Genomic DNA, 20,431 nt, shown 5'->3' on the forward strand with positions numbered 1-20,431 from the left:
GTATGTAAAAGCCACAATCCTGAGGGAGTCATTTATTATCTCTAGGAATTAGGTAGCCCTGGAAGGGGCAGTCCCTCTAGGACTGATAACAGACAAAACAAAATAAAACCAAAACAGTGCTATTGACAAGAGCATCAGGTACAGGGAATACCTGAGAGAGATGTAAGATTTGGAAAACAACGCAGATGACTGACCACTGCACACAGTGAGAAGAGATACTTCATTAGGGACTGAGCACTCATTATGTCCTAAGTTGATCCAAACATCAGATGTGTCCTTCTTTTATACTTTAGGTTTTCTTCTTATGTCCAGGATTGTAATCTAATTTTTAAAAAGTATGAATACCAAACTGGTACAGAAACACTGACTTAGGATTATTCTTTCCACCGAGTTGCCTTTGTGCCTTCATTGAACATCAGCTGATCATTTACGTACACTCCACCTGTACTTTACGACTGTTACATTTATATTTCTGTGTTCATGCTAGCATCTTCATGTCCTGATTGATGTGTTCATAGCAAGTCTTGAGTTAAGGTCATATTCCAACTTCCTTCTTTCCCAAAACTGTTTGGACAGTCCTCGGTCCTCTGCATTTCCTCACCAATTCAGATCCAGTTGTTGATTTCTACATGAAGAGACCACTATGATTTTGACTGGTATTACATTCAACCTATGATCAATTTAGGACACAATGAGTTTTAATCCCATGTATTTCAGTGTATGTTCAAATACATGTATTTCTCCTCTCATTTAGGTCTGAATTTTTGTCTGGGGTATTTTAGTTTTCTGTGTATGTTTTGCAAATCTCATAATTAGGAATTTTCAATATCTTTCTGTATTGACTAAATTTTCTTATTTTCTATATTGTCAGTACTTATTTTCTATATTATGCTCTGGTATTTGGGGCTTTGACCCAAGGGGTGGGGGGCAGGGACTGCCCTTCCAGGGCTGCCTGATATCTTTAAATCAGGTATATGTTTCTTCACCAAAAGAAAAATTAGTAAAGGAAGAAATGGACCAATTAGATTTCATAATAAAGAACTTTTGTTTTTTGGAAAACCAAGTGAAATAAAGTGAATAGAAAGACAGACTGGGAGAAGACACAGGCTTATGTTTATGACAACACTTTTATCAAGATTACAGGAATAGCCGGGCACAGTGGCACGTGTCTGTAATCCCAGCAGCTTGGAAGGCTGAGGCAGGAAGATCACAAGTTCAAAGCCAGCTGCAGCAATTTAGGAAGGCCCCAAGCAACTCAGCAAGACCTGTCTCTAAAATATAAAAAGGGGCAGGGTCTGGGGTTGTGGCTCAGTGATTAAGCATCCCTGGGTTCAATCCCCAGTAGTTTTTATACCCCAAAATTTGCATCTATGCCCTTCTGGTAAACCAGACTATGTGGTGACATAGATGTATGTATATGATTAGGGACTCATCTCTTAAGTACAGGAGATTCCCACCAGTGGCAGCAGATGGAAAGCAATGAAGATAATTCTGAGACACCTGGATACCTAGATGAGCCACAAAGCCAACACCTTGACTCCAGGTCTGTTTTCCTTCAAGCCTTGCTTTCCTGCCTGTGCAGGAGTCAACTCAAAATTAGTCCAGCAGTGATTGAGGTCCATCAAACCTAGGTCATATATCCTGATAAAAGACTGGCCACAGCAGAAGGAAAGGTCCAGAGAACCTAAGAATTCCTATGCATCCCCAAACAATGCCATGGTAGTAACATGGACATGTTTGGATGACCCACAGTGAGACACATTCTTTGTATTTGCTGTGATCTTCTCCAACCCCTACTTATTGCACTACATCTCTGGACCAATTATTCTTACCTGGCTCATCCAGCCAATAACACCTACCTGATTCTGCCCTTCAGGGGACATAGCTACACTGAAAGAGTGTTAGAAAATATGGAGCATCACTAAGAACAAAGGAACAATCCAGAAGTATCAAAGCACTGGAGTCTGTCATAAATGCCTCTTCTTAGTAAGACTGTCAGACCTACAAACACATTTGACACCCAAACCATATAACTAGGACCACACAGCTCTGCCGTGTTTTCTAGAAGGCCTTGGGAAGCAATGACAATGAAAACTACTTCTACAATCATACTGTGCCCTTGGAGCACGGAAAGCTGGGGCCCACAGACTGTTCACCATTCATGGCAAAAGGACACAATTCTGTTCCAGACCCACACCACACAATATGCACAACCTCCCAGATTAAAGATGGCTTATGTAATAACAATAAGGTGTTTATCAGTGCATATATCAGCACTTGGTGATACAGGCCACTTCCCTCTTGGGTGATGTGGAACAGGAAAAATTCCACAATGGCAACCACACAGAAAAAATAATATGCATACAAAAGGTAAACCTCTGCAGACCACCAGAACCCAGACTGCTCTGCAGGGTCTTCTCTATGCCATGAACAGTTCAGCAGGATAGAAGAGGACCCTGTCAGGCTCACATTCACCAAGGCTCCCTTCAGGGTTTGGTTAGCACACACATCTGTATCCGCCCCCAACCCCCACAAGTGCATCAGAGTGACTGATGGGGCACCGGAATATACCACAATGTAGTGTCTGCGTCAGTACTAGGTGGGTTACAAAGTGCAAGTTAGGTCACGAAGCTTCCCAAGCACTTGGGTCCTGTAGCGAATCTTCCAATTGTTGATCTTCAGAGGTATGAGGTTCAACTTTTGTGCGGCAGATCAGATGAAAGGTCTGTTCCAAGAAAGGCTAGGGCCTTCCTCTTGCATGAATGTTTTGGTGCCTGACAAGGGAATATCTCTTGTTGAAGGCTTTCCCACATTCACTGCACTCATAGGGTTTTTCTCCTGTGTGGATCCTCTGGTGCTCGATGAGTTTGTTTTTGTAAAGGAAGGACTTCCCACAAGCAGTACAGATGAAAGGCCTCTCTCCGCTGTGCGCTTTCTGATGCTGAATGAGGCTGGTGCGATGTCGAAAGCATTTCCCACATTCACTGCACTCACATGGCTTTTCTCCAGTGTGGGTCCTCTGGTGCTCAAAAAGTCTTTTTTTGTGGCTGAAGCCTTTCCCACACTCACTGCAGCTGTATGATTGTTCTCTGGTGTGAATTCTCTGGTGCTGAAGAAGTTTATCCTCAATGTAGAAGCCTTTCCCACATTCTCTGCATTGGTAAGGCTTTTCTCTAGTGTGGATTCTATGATGCTTTAGAAGTGTTTGTTTACAGATGAAGGCTTTCCCACACTCACTGCACTCATAAGCCCGTTCTCCTGTGTGAATTCTCTGATGCCGAATGTAGTCAGAAGACCGAATAAAGGACTTCCCACATTTAATGCACACGTAAGGCTTTTCTCCAGTGTGGACTCTCTGATGCTCAAGAAGTCTTTTCTTGTGGATAAAGGCCTTTCCACATTCATTGCATTCATAGGGCCTTTCTCCAGTGTGGATTCTCTGATGATCAAGAAGTGACTGTTTGTAGATGAAGGATTTCCCACATTCACTACATGCATAAGCCCTTTCTCCACTATGAATTCTCTGATGTCGAATGTGGTCAGAAGACTGAATGAAAGATTTCCCACACTCAATGCACACATAAGGTCTTTTTCCAGCATGGATTCTCTGCTGGTGCCCAACAAATGTTTGTTTGTGACGGAATGATTTCCCACATGTGTTGCACACATAAGGCTTTTCTCCATTATGGGTTCTCTGATGCTCAACAAGAGAGTATTTGGAGCTCAGGGATTTCCCACATTCAACACACACATAAGACCTTTCTCCAGTGTGGATTCTCTGCTGATGCCCAATGAGGGTTTGTTTGTGGCGAAATGATTTCCCACATGTGTTGCACACATAAGGCTTTTCTCCATTATGTGTTCTCTGTTGCTCTACAAGTAAGTATTTGGAGCTCAGAGATTTTCCACATTCACTATGTTCATTAGCTTTTTCTCCAGTGTGAACTCTGTGATGTTCAATGGTGTGAACCCTCTCATTGAAGATTTGCTTGAATCTGCTATGTTTGTACTGTCTTGGCTGAACATGAAAGGTCTCTCGGCTTCTCAGTGAACATTCTCTGCCAAGGGCAGCCTGATGCTGCAGAAGGTCTAGACTGCCTGGGAAGTCCTTCTCTACATCTTTGCATATAAAAAAGCTGTCTGACACAGGGACTCTGCAGCTGAGCAAGGCTCCGTTCTCTCCCCTTATGATGTGTTTCTCTCCACTGTGTTGCTTCTGGTTCTCTTTTAGTTTCAAACTTAATGAGAAGTGTTTTCCACATGTCACACATATGTATGGTTTCTGCCCCAGAAGTATTTCCTGGTATCCAGTCAGGTGCAAAGAGTCTTTTGTGAACTGGATACACATCTGACAGGGATGAGCATTCGAAATAGAAGGACTTGGTGCTGGAGTCCTGGCCTGTGACATTCCTATGGAAAGAATCTGCTCAGAATGGGCCGTTTTCTCTACTCTGTGCCAACAACCTGAAAGCACAAGAATGCAGGTGAAGGGTGACTCTGGTGGGAGGAGACGGCCCAGCAGGAGAATCCCTAGGTTTGTTTCTAGGACAAAGGAGCTAGGGTAGGTAAAAAAAGATCAGGTTGTTTGGTAGTGAGCCTCCAGGGTTCAGAATGTAGGAGAGGCCCTACAACCATCAAGAAAACATGGAACGGGTATTGTTGTGGGAAGACGGGCAGGGTCTACACCTCCTTCCCGTGTCAGTGGTTCTCGGTGTGACCTGTCATCTGGAGACAGGCGTGTCCTACCCCAAGAAAGCACAGCTGCAACAAGGCAGCTGGTGCTTTCAAGGCTACTTAAATACTCAAGCATGTCTCACAGCTCATGAAGTGTGGGCTAATGTTGGAGCAACTACAGAAGCAGAGGAACCGGAGAGATGCAGTGGATGTAGAGGTAGGGAACAGCCAGGGATCAGAAGTCACAGCTGAAATGACAAGTAGGCAAAATGGCAAGTAGGTGGAAGAAATATAGGAATAAGGTATGGCCATGAGCCTTGGCATCAAAACAGTGGTAAGCACAAAATATCTGCCTGATATGATTTGAGCTCAGCCCTGAATGTGTACCCTCCCACTGTTTCAGCTCACAATTCCAGAAACCATATACCCTTCTTGTTAAGACTGGAAACTTGGGTTGATAACGTGTTGGGAAACCATGTAGTTCAGCACGTACTCCCCTCATGGCCTAAACCAATCATTTCAAATGAATCCCCCTCTTGTAGTAACCAATCACCCACCAGTGAATGTGCTAATCATGTTTTAGAGTTGTTTTATGATTTTCCCATGGTGTGTGATGATTTGCTAAGAGATGCTATGATGTATGTGAAGTCCCTGCCTTCCCCAGAGAGTGTATAAAACTGCTGCAAACCCTGGGCTCAGGGCCTCTCAGCGTCACCAGTTGCTGTGTGCGCGGAGGTCCGAGTTAGCTCACAATAAATGCCTCTTTGCTGTTAAAAAAAAAAAAGACTGGAAACTTCTGCACCCTGCCAGGGAACACTGTTCTCCCCTACCTCCAGCTCAAGTTGGAAGAACATTTGGGACCTGAAGGTAAAGTCCTAAGGGAAAACAGGTAACTGAGTGACCAACTCTAGCTTAGATCATCCTAACCCATAAAAGACGACAGAAGAGAAATTTACTACAGAAAAACCTTGAAGGGGTTGGGGGACAGGTCCTACTGTCACACCCTAGTTTTCCCAACATATAGTAGCATGTAAATACCTGTGATTCCTAGGTAGGCAGGTGCCAAGAAAAGCCCACTACAGTCCAGGGAAGCCTCAGCAGTCACTCACTTTAGCAGAGTGGCAAAACCAAGTGGCATTGGTTGGACAGACTGCAAGATTCTGAACTCAAACACTAACTACAAGGCTTCAGAACAGCAGAGGCTAGGGCTAGCCCAGGCCTGACAATCAGCAGTGTCAGGAGGCCAGGGAGTGGGCAGAGGTCATGGTCCTGCTCTGGGAAGGACAGGGGAACGAAAGGAAAGCACAGAGCCCAGCAGTGTGGTTGTGAGGGACCTTACCCACTGAGGCCACGAGTGTAAAGTTCTCCAGCATCACATCATGATACAGAAGTTTCTGAGCATCATCAAGGAGCCCCCACTCCTCCTGGGAGAAGTACACAGCGATATCCTCAAAGGTCACATGGCCCTGTCACAATGGGGGCAGATGAGTTCATGAGCAGCCTCGTTACCCAGGTCCCTGGTACCTCACCCTCCACCGTACCTCCCCATGCAGAGGAGACACAGACCCTGATGCTACCGTTCCCTGCCACCTCTCACACCCAGTGATCACCATCTCCAGCTCCCATGACCACAAGGTGAAATGGAGCATCATCTGAGCTCTGGGCCTGGTATGCAGAATCTCAGCCATGCTCCTGCCCAATTCCCTGGGGCCCCAGATCATGCCACATATACCCACCTGTGCTCAACTCCTGGGTTTAAGCCCTGAACACACCCATTAACACTCCCTCTCCACCTGCTTATTGCTCTGGAGACTGAAGTTTCCTCGTATCTCCAGACCAACACTACTACCCTGGTCCATCTCACATCCTGCTCCGCTTCCCCATGTCTTGTTGCTCATGTGCTTGTCAAACAACCAGGGCACAGTACCCTCCAGTCTTCTAACAGACAGGCCAGAGGCAGCTCCAGCATTTCCAAGACCATTCCAGTGGCCTGGCTCCTCATTCTAGCACTGGAGTCCTGGGCAGAACTCAAGTAGCCAGGGTCTCTTCTTCCTCATTACTGACCTGGCTGCCCTACTCTGACAATGGCTTTCAAACTCAGTCCCCAATTATCTCACTCCAAGCCAAAGGATTCTCCCAGGGCTTTCATCTGCTTCTAGCCTGAGCTGCCATCCTGTCAGAACACCTCAGGCTCCAGAAAGAGTCATTAAAAAGACAGTCAACAGAGGGCAGAACACTAGCCCTGACCTCAGTGTCATCTGACCTCCACTGCTGCTTCGCCCTGAATGAATCTCTTATCCATCCCCCAGTTACAGCCCCTTCTGCCAGTCAGATCCATTCTCCATCGTATCCTTACACACCCTCATCGTCTCCATGATGATCACTACTTTGACCCAGCAACCACACAGGAACCCAGCAACGAGACAATATTTTGCCCACCCTTCCCCACCAGCAGCACTGCCATTATGGCCTGAAGGGCCACATCTTTGATCTGCCCCAGTCCACATGCCAACCGCCAGCCAGTGAAAGCCTCCACTAGAATGCCTTCCCTCAGCTCTGCCAGCTGCTGCTCACCTGACGCTTGCACTCCCCTGCCCCCAAATGGGACTCCACATTGTGAAAACCGACCACCACTATCTCACAACACAAACACACAGTTGAACAGGCTGGAAAATGGACACTCTAACACTTGTAAGACACAGGACAAACTGCTGTCCCCGTGACTAGAAAAACAGACAAATACAAGGAGTAGAGGCTTCCAGAGTTGGCCCATGAGAAGAAACCACCACAGAAGCTGGGTTAGGAAAGCTGGACTACAAACCACCATCTTCTGGAGGTTCAGTGGGAACAACTCTGAAAGCTAAAAACCCCAGGAGGACTCAATGATAGGAGTCCATAGCACTCATTCTTCTAAACAAAGCACTCCCTCGGATACCCGAGTTGACCTGAGCCTAATCTGCAAGGTTAATAGACTGAGGGGAAGGGAAATACCCACTACAACTCACTCTGGTAGTCATCTTGAACTGCCAACTTATCAACTTGAGAAAGGCTTGTGAATTTTAGATCAGAAGCAATAGGCTCACTAAAAACTGAAACCTCATGGCAGTAATTAGAATGCTTCCTCTCCCCCAAACACCTTACTGCATTACTAAATGCTTCCTCTCCCTTCCTTCCTCTCTCACTACATTACTATTTACAACAGCTTCTTTTACCAGATATCTGCATCTGGCTAACAAGAAAAAAATTATAAAGCATACCAAAAAGCCAAAAATAAATAAATAAATAACTACAATCTGAAGAAAAAAAGCAAATATGAAAACCAGACCTTGATGTTAGAATTATGAACCCTGTAATTAAGATGCTGAGTGCTCTAATGGATAAAGGAAAGTGAATACAGAAGAATGGACAGAAATCTTAAGAAAGAATCAGAAATGCAGATTAAAAAATACTGTACCAAGATGAAGACTGCCTCTGATGGGCTAAGCAGATTAGACAAGGCTGAGAAGAGAACCCACAAGTTTAAGGATAAATAGAAACTTCAAAAATAGAAAAGTAAAGTGCACAAACACAAAATCCCCAATAAATAAAACAGAATAAAAATAAAACCAAGATATCCAATGATTATGAGAAAATTACAAAACGTGTAACATACTAGGATACAAGGAGAAAAAGGAACAGAAGAAATATGTGAAACCATAATAACTGCAATTTCTCCAAATTCATGCCAGACACCAAACCCCAGATTCAGAAAGTTCAGTGATCACTAAGTAGGCTAAATACCCCCAAAAAACTACAACTAAACATTATTATGCTTCATTTGTACATTATCAAAGATAAAGAATCCTGAAAAAAGGCTGAAAGAATAAATACTTTATGTAAGAGCAAAGATAAGAATCATATCTGACTTCTCTTCAGAAATCATGCAAACATGAAGAAAGTAAAAAAGTATCATGAGAGGGGCTGGGGATGTGGCTCAAGCGGTAGCGCGCTCGCCTGGCATGCGTGCGGCCCGGGTTCGATCCTCAGCACCACATACCAACAAAGATGTTGTGTCCACCGAGAATTAAAAAATAAATATTAAAAATTCTCTCTCCTCCCTCCCTCTCTCTCCCTCTCTCTCTCTCTCTCTCTCCCCCCCCCCTCACTCTCTCTTTATTAAAAAAAAAAAAAGTATCATGAGAAAAAAATGCACCAACCTAAAGTTGTGTACCCTGTGAAAGTATCATTCAGAAGGGGGGAAAAAAACTACAGAGACTTTCTTGGACAAACTGAAATCAAAGGTTGTTGTAGCTAACAAAAATGACTTCAAAAAATAATAAAAGGAGACGGCCATCATTATACAAAATACATGTATGAAGATGTGAATTTGGTGTCAATATACCTTATATATAATCAGACATATGATAGATTACGATTCTTAAAGGTGTATTAAGAATCGTAATGCAAAAATAAATAAATAAATTAATTAATTATTTTTTAAAACTACTAAAATAAATTGTGTTGTGGGGCACGGGCAGTACTGGGGATTAAACCCAAATTGAGCTCTACTGCTGAGCTACATTCCCAGCCCTTTTTAAAAAAAGAAAAAGAAATTTTTTTTTGAGACAAGTCCACTAAATTCTCCAAGCTAGCTTCAAACTTTGAATCATCCTGCCTCAGCCTCACTAGCAGATGGGATTATAGGTATGCACCATCACATCTAGGTTAGAACTCTTCAGAGAGCAGAAAAAATGATACAGACCAGAAACACAAATCTACATAAAGGAAGAGCATTAAAGAAGAAATAGGTAAAAGTAAAATGAAAAACTGCATTTTTGTTATTCATAAACTGACGTCATAGTTCATTCATAATTATGATCAACAAATTTGATTATGTTTGTGTGTATTTTATAAATAAAGCAATTTTATAAATAAAGTGAATAACAGAATGATACGAGAGAGCAAGGGCAAATAACAGGAATTATAAGGGGGCAGGAAGGCAGAATTATTAATTTAAGGACTATTTTAAGTGCCCACAAAAACAGGACAGTGCTGTTGGACGTGGACTTGGATGAGTTGCAAAGGTGCACTGAAAACCACAGGGTACTTAGTAACTGCAGAGCACCGACTCCCACAGCCAGAAACCATACAAAGTCCACTATCAAGTCACAATGGAATTAACCTAGAAAGCAATAACAGAAAGAGATGGAAAACTATACAAAGATGGAGATCAACAACACTTCTGAATGACTCATGGATCAAAATCGAAACATTCGAGAGACATTTAAATGAAAGGAAAACAGAATTTACCAAACCTGCATGTTACATTGAAAGCAGTGCTTGGAGGAACGGTTATGGGGCTAAACCAAATATCAGAAAGAAGAAGAGACCTTGCACTGATCATCTGAACCTGAAAAAAAAAAATACTACAAAAAAAAATAAGAGCAATTTAAATCTGAAATAATTAGAAGGAAAGAAATAACTTGAACACAAGTCGATGAGAATGAAAACAGGAAATCGATGGAACTAGTAAGTGGTTGGGGGGGGTCAATAAAAATTGATAAGCCCCTCTTTAGCCAAACTAAGATGTAAGAGGGAGAACACGAATTACTAACATCAGATATGAAAGAGCACACCATAAAGATCCCAGGCAAACTACAAGGATGGTAATAGAAATACTACCAATGACTCTAGGCCCACAACTTCATAAGCTGATGAAATGGATCGATTTCTTGAAAGACATGATCTGACAAAATTTACACAAAACCAAAATTATACCAACTCTCCACAATCTCTTTCAGAGGATAAAATTAGAAGAAATACCTACCAGTTATTTCTTTCTAGCCAGAATTATCCTATCATCAAAATAAAAAAGAGTATAAGAAAGAAAACTACAGACTAATACCCCTCATTACCACAGATGCAAAAATACTCAAGAAAATATTAGCAAATGGAATTCAACAATATATAAAAAGAATTATACACTACAATCAAGTAGGACTTATCTTAGGTGTGTAAGGCTGACTGAATTTTCAAGAGTCAATTAATGTAACCCATGACATCAATAGATTAAATAAGAAAAAAAATATGACTATATCAATTGATAGAGAAAAAGCATTTGACAAAGTCTGACACTCATTCATTATAAAAATGAAATAAACCAGGAAGAGAAGGGTACTTCCTCAACTTGATAAAAGCTATCTTTAAAAAACCTGCAGAAGATATATTTAATGATGAGAAATTCAAAGCTGTCCCACCAAAATCAGGAACAAGGCAAGAATGTCCCCTCCCACCACTGTTTTTCAATATCACACTGAAATTCCTCACTAACACAATAAGAAAATGAAATAAAAGTTATCTGGAGTGAAAGGAAGAAAACTATTTTTTTTTATGAATGACATGACTGTCTACATAGAAAACCTGCAAAAAATGACCAAAAAACTCCTAAAACTAAAAAAATATATAGAAAGGTTACAGGATAAAAGGTTACTATATAAGTCAGTTTATTTCCTATGTATCAACAATAATTTGAAATTACAACATGATGCCACTTACATTGGCACCAAACAATGAAATATTTAGGATGAATCTAAATGATATATAAGATCTATATGAGGATGAGTACAGAACTCTGACAAAAGAAATTTAAAAAGAACTTAAAAACAGATATTCTATGTTCCTCAGTAGGAAGAGTCAGTGTTGTTCCATGTCAGTTCCTCACCATTTGGCCTACAAATTCAATGCAATCTCAGTCAAAACCCCAGCCAGGTGTTTTGCAGATATGGATCGACTGGTTTTAAAACTTACATGGAAAGTACAGTACTGAAGCATAACAAAGGGCTGGAGACCCAACCCTGTCCAACTTGAAGACTGACTAATGAGGTATCTTAATAAGACAGTGAGGAACGGGTGAAAGAATGAATAAACAGACCAGGGGAACAGAAGACAAGTACATAGAAAGACTCACATAAAAGTCAGCTGCTCTGCCAGATGTGTTCCCAGCAACCAGAAGGCTGAGGTAAGAGGATCAGAAATTTGAGGCCAGTCTCAACTTAGCAAGGCCCTAAGCAACTTAGAGAGATCTCATCTCAAAATGAAAATTTTAAAAAAGGGGGCTGGGGGTGCGACTCAGTAGTTAAGCACCTCTGGGCCCAATCCCCAGTACCAGGAAAAAAAAAAGTCAAACTATCTTTGAAAAAGTAGTAAAGACAATGGAGCTACAAGAATTTTTTCAACAGAACTGAACATCTGGATATCTGCACACCAAACAAAGAAAGAGAAACCTCACAGCCTTCACGTAAATTAACTGAACATGTACCACAGACTACATGCCAAATGTAAATGATAGAATTCCTAGAAGATAACAGAGGAGAAATATGGATGACTTTGGGGTTGTTTACTTTTTTTAGAGAGCATCAAAAATGAAATCCATGATAACTAGCTAAATTTACTTAAAATGCAAAATTTCTGCTCTGTGAAGGACACTGTGCTAAGAATGAAAGGCCACAGACCAGAATATTTGCAAAAGAAACATCTGATAAAGAACTCTTATGTGTAACATCAAAAGGTGTCTTAAAGGGGCTGGGGATGTAGCTCAGGCGGTAGCACGCTCGCCTGGCATGCGTGCGGCCAGGGTTCGATCCTCAGCACCACATACCAACAAAGATGTTGTGTCCACCGAAAACTACAAAATAAATATTTAAAAAATCTCTCTCTCTCTCTCTCTCTCTCTCTCTCTCTCTCTCTCTCTCTCATCTCTCTCTTAAAAAAAAGGTGTCTTAAATATACAAGAATTCTTAAAAATCAAGAAGAAATCAACCAACATAATTTAAAAATAAGTCAAAGATGGAAACACTAAAGATATGAAGATGGAAAATAAACACATGAAAAGATGCTCTATATCATGTCATTAGGGAAATGCAAATCAAGACAAGACACTTCTACATGGAACAGATGCCAGTATGTGCTGATGAAATGTGGAGTAGCAGAGGACTCTCTGCTGGTAGGAATAAACAGTGAAACAGCACCACGGAAGGCAGTCTGGCCGTTTTTTACAAAGCCAAACACCCTTGTCATATGACCCAATAATACAGATCTTTAGTACTTACTCAAAGACATCAAAAACCTTCCACACAAAACTCTGGACATGGACATTTGCAGCAGCTACAGTCAAAACTGCAAAAACTTGGAAGCCACCAAGAGATCCTTAAGGAGATGAATATATAAATAAAATATTGCTGCACATTGAATGATTCCTATTATATGGTATTTTGAAAAAACAAAATATGGAAATGGTAAAAAGATCAGTGATCTTTAGGAGCTGGAAACGGAAAGGATGAATAGAGGACTTTAACAGCAAAGGAAATACTCTGCATGATGCCCTCATGGAGAATACATGTTACTCTGTATCTGTCCAGTCTGTTACGTGTAACACCAAGAGTAAACACGAGATAAACTTAGTGACCATGGGCCCAACGCAATGGAGCCAGCTATCTACGGACTGAGACCTTTGAAACTGTGATGCTTAAATAAACTTTTCCTCCTCTAAAACTGTTACTGTCAGCAATGAAAAGCTGACTAAAACAGTATTCGTGTGCAACAACAGGAGTATTTGGAAAATCTCTGTACTTTGCTGTCAATTTTACTATGAGCTTAAAAGTGCTCTAAAACCAAAAATCGACTTTAATAAAAATATTTAAGTAAAAAGATAAATCTCCTCATGATAGTATTTCTTTTACATAATCCTACCATTTATGTTCCACCTCAGCAACTGGCACTTCCACACTTTCATTTATTAATGCCAAAAATGTTGAGGTCATTCCTGATTGCTCTCTTACCATATCCAGCAGAAAATCATCCCTGCTGACAAGAGACTGAGAAACTCAACTCCGCCCCCCAACTTCAGATTCACAGGTATTAGGCTCCTATCGGCACTCACCTGCAGTGTTAAAAAAAGCCTTAAATCTGAGTTATAAAATTCCCTCCTTTGCTTCAAACCCTCCACGTTTCCTGCCACTCCAGGATAACTCCTATCCCTCCTTCTCGGTTCCCAGAAGGCACGACAGAGACTTGCAACTTCTTCAACCCGCCCAAGCCATTCTCACCTCCTAGCACTTGGACATGCAATTTGTTCCTTTGCCCAGGAAACCTTCCAGCACCTCATCCTATTAGCTGACTTAGAAATATAATTTCTGACCATAATTAAGGATCCTGGGCCTCAGGTGACCCCAGGGTTCCAAGGATTGAGGACACATCAAGTCCCAGGGCACCACTATCACCTGAATTTGTGTACCAGGATCATGGGTGTGAGGAGCAAGGTCAGTGAGGGTCTGGGACTTCTTTACCTACCTGTGATGGTTCCTCAAACCCTTCTGCTGCCATGGAACTCTGTGGAAAGAGGGTGTCTATGAGATAAGGGTTAGGGTGGAACCTGTGGAGGCTTAGTTATTCCCTCCTGCCTTGCTCTGAGCTTTCTCAGGCTGGCATTTAACCTCAGATCCTCAGCCCACTGAACAAAGACCTAACCTCTCTGAGGCTGTCTTCACTCATAAAATGGAAACAATCATGGTGGCTACCTCCTAGTAGTGTTATGCATGTCCAGTGCTAAGTTTAGCTGTTAGTGACCACAGATCAACATTTCTATAAATGTTTTTGAAAATTTGGGTGTTTTTAATCTGCCATTTAAGATTTCATACAAATGTGATATTGTATCAAATAATTAAGAGTTTCTGTGCTTTTCCTTATGGCACCAAATATATGGTTATTTTCAAATATCAGTTCTCTAATTGGTACCAATTGGGCACTCTACTCTTCAGTTTTATTCTGCAACTACCTACCTGTAGTCAGCATCTGCACCCATATGTTTAAGGACTCAGGCATACAAAACTACCCTCACTTCAGATGCCAGTAACTTTAATGCTCAGGCCACCCATAATGCTATCCAATTTGGATACAAATCTGGGAGTTACATTACCCCTTCTTTAGGTTTCACAATTAGCTAGATTCACTCAGAGAACTCAGAAAAACTCGACTTACATTTACTGGTTTATTATTAAGAGTGTAACACAGAAACAACAAAATGTATAGGTCTCATATGTCAAGATATTGGGGGAAGAGAAGATGTGCATCCAGGCCCCTTCGGCATGTGTGACACTCCCAACACTTCCAAGTGTTCCCAACTTGAAAGCTTTCTAAATCTCTGTGTTCAAGATTTTATATGACCTAATTCCCAGTTCACCTTTCCTCCCGGAAAGCCTAAGGAGGGACTGAAAGTTCAAATCCTGTGATCACTAGGTCTATCTGGGTGATCAGCCCTACTTTGAGGCTCTTTAGGGACCTCACTGTAAGTATTGTCACCCTCAGTCATTTAATAAAACTCAAGTATTTTGAGAAGGGGCTTGTAACGAAAACCAGACACTTCACCAAGGAAATTACAAGGGTCTTAGTGCTTTCTTACCAATGCCTGGCAAAGACCAAATGTTTGTATGAGAGCACAGAGACATGTTGTCATTTCAATTTCAAGTTGCTTGAAAGAATGTGTTAAGTCTGGAGCTAAAGTTTGCATTTCCAAGGAGAAGCAGAGGCCTGTGCACTTGCTGGGCCTGGCCTGCTTCGCTAGCCAGGCTTTTCTCAGGCTCCACAAGAATGAGCTGTCTGCTGTGTCTTCAGAACGGTGAACTAGACAGATTTCTTAAGTCCATCGTCCTAGGCGGGCTCCTTGGTCCTCTGACACAACCCCTGGAACCAGGGGCCCTCCCATCTAGAGGCAGCCAGCCAAGGCCCACCCACTCTTCCCCACCCTCCAGCCCCAAGCTCTCTCTCCATCTTAGGCTCACCTCAAAGTAAACCCCTGAGGTTTCCCCTCTAAATCTGAACCTCAGGTTGGAGACTGTCACCATTTGGACATCACAAAGCCGTCCCCTCTTCTGACCTCCCTATTTTGATTCGTGCTGTCCACGCAACAACCACACTCCAGGGCATTTCAGAGCCACCACAAAATCCCAATCCTAATTTCTCCCTGAAACCTGCTCCCGCCTCGGCTCTTTCAGTCGTGCAGACCAGAAGAGAACTCGGAGTGGTCCTTCACCCCCGCTCTGACTCGCGTGCACCGAGGAGCCCCCGAGTCCCGCCGCGTGACCTTGAAGATCTAGCAAGACTCATCACTCCTGTCCCTCCGTCCACTCCGCCAGCTCTACCGCAGCTGCTGGACACTGAGCAGCCTCTGAAGTGCTTCAAAACCCTCGCCCGGGGCGCAGCGTCCGGCTCGCCGCCCTCAGGCTCCGGGGGACTCGGACCCGGGCCGGCCACCGCGCTCTCCCAGCCCCCGCAGACCCGGGGAGGCGGGGCGTCCCGATCCCGCCGGACCCCCGCCGAGCTCGCAGGCCGGGCGCCGACCTGTGCTGGCGGCCCGACTCGGGGCCCGGGACGCGGGCGGCGGCGTCGCAGCACTCACCGCGGGGCGCGTCCGCTCGGCCGCCGCCAGGGGCCCGCGGGACGGCGAGGGGCGCGGCGGGGCGTCGCAGAGTCCCATCCGCGCCTGCAGGCTCGCGAAGCCTCCGGCCCAGGCGACAGGAGAGGCTGCCAGGGCCGGCCCAGGCCGCGAGAGGACTGCCGCGGCGCCAGAAGTCCCGCCGGACGCACTGCGCGCTCGCGGAAGCGCCGCCTCGGCTGATGGCCCAGGCGCGCGCGGAGTTCTGGGTGGTCTTGGCCCGCCCGAGCTGGCGGAGCGCAGGGGCAAAACCCGGAGGAAGTGGTAGGGCCGGACGGAGATCGGGACGGAGCCCAGAGGAAGGCGGCCAGCCGGACGGAGATCGGGATGGAGCCCAGTGGAAGCCGGCCAGCCGGACGGAGATCGGGGCGGAACCGGGAGGAAGTCTGCAGAGAAGGACGGAGATCCGCACGGAACCCGGAGGAAGTCGGCAGGGCCGGATGGAGATCGGGACGGAGCCCAGAGGAAGTCGGCAGAGAAGGACGGAGATCCGCACGGAACTCGGAGGAAGTCGGCAGGGCCGGATGGAGATCGGGACGGAGCCCAGAGGAAGTCGGCAGAGAAGGACGGAGATCCGCACGGAACCCGGAGGAAGTCGGCAGGGCCGGATGGAGATCGGGACGGAGCCCAGAGGAAGTCGGCAGAGAAGGACGGAGATCCGCACGGAACTCGGAGGAAGTCGGCAGGGCCGGATGGAGATCGGGACAGAACCCAGAGGAAGGCGGCCAGGCCGGACGGAGATCGGGGCGGAGCCCGGAGGAAGTCGGCAGAGAAGGACGGAGATCGGGGAGGAACCCCGAGGACCGGGCCAGGGCGGGCTGTCGCGGGGCGCTGGCTTACCCCTGGGTCCGGGGCGGGAGGCGTAGACTCACAGAGGTCGCCAGGGAGTCCGAGTGCTTGTCATTTTTCCCCGTGGTTTTCTTGTATATGCTGAGGTACCAAGAAGAAGGCAATTCTCAAATAAGTGATGTCGCCGCGGTACGATTTCAGGATGAAAACGAGATGCGAAGGCGACATCCCCAGTGGCTTGGGGTTAGAGCTCCGTGTCAAAGTCCCGCGGCCCAACGACGGAGTGCTGCGGGCGGCGCCGACGGCGACACCGTCCCGACTGAGCCTCCTGAGGTTCCTGGTCCGTGGCCGCGGGGGACGGTAGCTCTGAAGAAGTGGGAATGGCCACTTTGAAAAAAAAGAAATTCTAGGTCAATAGATATCCGACTAGTGAGTTTGATTTGCACCTCTGCTCTTAAACGTGCAGAAAAGATGATTTCAGGCGTCAAAAGCTGGTATGGGAAGAAGACTTACCCTTCTTTACAGGGTGGTCATGGAGACAGTGTGATAGGGATAGGATAGAGCAAGATTCCCCAGCAAAAACCCAGGCATCACCACACGTTCGCCAGCAACATCGGAGCAGTGGGCTTGTGTGACCACGCACGACATAGAAGATTCTGTGACAAGTCACACAAATAGGAAGGTACTGAGGTTTCTGTAAGTGAATATGTACACACTAAATTTAATGGCTTCTACAAATTAAGGAAAGGGTTCATGTGCAAAACTAATAAAACTCGGAATAGTCACTTTACATTTGAATTACAAAAGATAGATGACAAATATGAAAAGAAAAATAAATTTAAACTTTGGGCAGTAAGAAAACTGCATTAAAGTAAACTAGAACTTTTGATGAAAGTCACTTTTCAGTGTGGTTAACACTAAAAAGGTCAGTAAATAGTAAAAACTACCAGTGGGTGTGAAGACTGGAAAAAGTGTCCTGGAGAAGTGTGGCATTTGTTATGTCTCCACAAGATTCATATGTTGAAGTCATCACCCACAACATGCCCTGTTGGGTGGTAGGGAATTTAAGGAAGAACTGAAGGTTAAATGAGGCCATGGGCATGACCCCCAATTCAGTGACTGCTGGCTGCCCTTAATAGAAGAGATCCTGGGAATGTACCCACACAGAGGGAAGGCTGTGGGAGGGCCCAGCAAGAAGGAGCCTCCTACTACACAAGGAGAGAGGCCTCAGGAGAAACCCTGTCTGTTGGCAGCTTGATCTTAGACATCCTACCTCTGCAGCTGAGAAAATAAAATTTTGTTATTTAAGGCTTCCTGTCTCTGGTTTTTTAATGGCACCCCATACAAACTAAATGGCATTATATAGTAATCTAAAATTTTTCAGCCTTGTGCAAAACAAATTCTTCTCAACATTACATACTCCAGGTAGACGAGTGCATTTAAACTCACAGGCAGGTGTCTGTACAGTAGCAATACCTAACTGCCCAAAACTGGAAAGCAAACAAAAGCCTCTGAAAGGAGAATGCAGAAAAGTATTCTCTTCAGGTATTTATGTCAGAATATTATACAGAACTGAAAAATAAAGAACTTAATAAACATGCATGTTGGGCAAGTGATTTAAGGCACGCAGTAATCATTATTATTTAGTTCCATTTGTATGAGGTTTCCAAACAGACAAAACTGAACTACATAGATACATATTTAAAACATTGACATTAAAACTATCAATAAAAACAAGGAAATGCTTACTTGGGATATAAGAAAATAAATTTGGGTTTGGTAAATGAATTGACAAAGTACATGAGACTCCTAGGATGCTATGACGTATGCACCTGAACAAGAGTTAAGCAGAGGCTAACTTTAGAAAGAGTTATTAAGCTGGCCAGGTAATTTTGTTTTCTGTATACAAGTTATTTATCAAAATTAAAGGGTAAATAAATAGGATTTATAAGAAAAGTTGGTCTGCTATCAAAATAAGAAAAAGATAATAATTTAGTAACTAAAAATATTATAAAAAATCTACTGCCAATATTGTAAAAACTCTACTGCCAATTTGAGCAAACCTTTACAAAAATAATTCTGGAAAAATATAGCTATATAATTTTTAATGTAAAATATCTCATTTTGCTAATTTAGAAAGTTGAGATGATATCAATATTTCACAGAATATTAGAGGTATATTATGAAATGGAGTCATAGAGGAAGAAGTATTAATTGTAACAAAGTGTTAATTTAAAAATACATATTATAAAATTAGTCAAAGAAAGACCAAAGAATTGTAATAGAAGTAAATAAATCATTAAAATTTAGTTTAGCACTGTGTTATTCAGCTTTTGGTCACCGTGACCAAGATTCCTGACAAAAGGAGGAAAAGTTTATTTTGGCTCATGGTTTTAAAGGTTTACTCTAGGGTGGGTCAGCTCCATCTCTCCACTGCCCAGGGTGAGGCCAGCTGTCATGGTGGAAAGGCCTGCCAAGCGGAGCAAAGGAAAGGGGAGGAGCCTGAGGGTCCACACTTCTGGGACAGAGTCACAGGGACCCAACTTCTCCTACCATGCCCCACCTGCCTACAGCTACCTCCCAGTCTGTTCAAATTAGATGAGCTGATGAGGTGACAGCCCTCAGGATCATAGAATTTTACCTCTTAATATCTCTGCACTAACTTAAGGAGCTTTTGGGGGATACCACATATCCAAACCAGAACAAGTGCATTTTCTCAAAAACTGGTAAATCACTTGGTTACCACCACATTCTGGAACACGTGGTGTAACTACTCAACTCACTCTTCCGACAGTGTTGAGGGCCACTCAGTCACAGCCAGACCACATGGGACTCACAGCTGGTGGCCGTAAATCTCCAGTTAGAACCCTCCATGGGAGATCTGCTCTGGTTACACCCTAGACCAAAATAAAGGCCTCAGGCCCCAGGTCCACCTCTCTCTCTGGCTGTCCACATGCTGGTCAGTCCCTTCTGTACTGTCTTGCCAAACAAATGCAAAAATAAAGGAATGAAGGGAAGATAACTGCTTCCAATAACTGGAGAATAGACTCAAATGAGAAAGTAATAAAATCCCCAATCCTGTGTTTGGTTCTGGAATAAAAAAAAAAACTATAAAAGACACTGATAGAAAAGTTTTAAAATATGAGCAAAGTGTATAAATTAAATAATTCTATTGAATGAATGCTGACTTTTCTAAATTTGAAGATTATACTCAGGACATGGAGAATAATGCCCATTTATTTTTAAAAAGCACAACAAATTATTCATTGCCAAAGGGTACAATGTTCCCATCTTACCATAATGGTGTTCAAAAGATATATGATCAAAAATAAGATAGGTTATGCATACATAATAGACAAAGAAAAGTTGTTCTGTTATGAAAATAAGAAAAAAGAAGATATATCATCATGTTGTATATGAAATTAAGAATAAAACTTAGGAAGACAAAAAATATATGCACAAAACTATATGCATCTAAGGATACAAGAGAAGGTATATTCT

The 20,431-nt window shown here is 43.5% G+C and overlaps 1 protein-coding gene across 2 annotated transcripts; it reads right to left on the minus strand.

The window, feature by feature from the left end:
• Positions 1–1,155: 1,155 nt before the first annotated feature.
• On the minus strand, positions 1,156–16,629 carry Znf549 (zinc finger protein 549). 2 transcript variants are annotated; one of them, XM_026382433.2, is made up of 4 exons: positions 16,106–16,629; positions 14,002–14,040; positions 6,014–6,140; positions 1,156–4,464 (listed from the first exon to the last, which is right to left on the minus strand). In XM_026382433.2, the coding sequence occupies exons 1-4, from the start codon at positions 16,181–16,183 to the stop codon at positions 2,741–2,743; spliced, it is 1,968 nt and encodes a 655-aa protein (XP_026238218.2). In that variant the 5' UTR covers positions 16,184–16,629; the 3' UTR covers positions 1,156–2,740. The 2 variants fall into 2 exon arrangements, with proteins under 2 accessions (XP_026238218.2, XP_026238219.2); XM_026382434.2 differs by lacking the exon at positions 6,014–6,140 and having other exon boundaries at positions 16,106–16,138.
• Between the last annotated feature and the right edge of the window lie 3,802 nt (positions 16,630–20,431).

This window comes from Urocitellus parryii, chromosome 15 (genome assembly GCF_045843805.1).
Source record: "Urocitellus parryii isolate mUroPar1 chromosome 15, mUroPar1.hap1, whole genome shotgun sequence".
In the NCBI taxonomy this organism is placed as follows: Eukaryota; Metazoa; Chordata; class Mammalia; order Rodentia; family Sciuridae; genus Urocitellus; species Urocitellus parryii.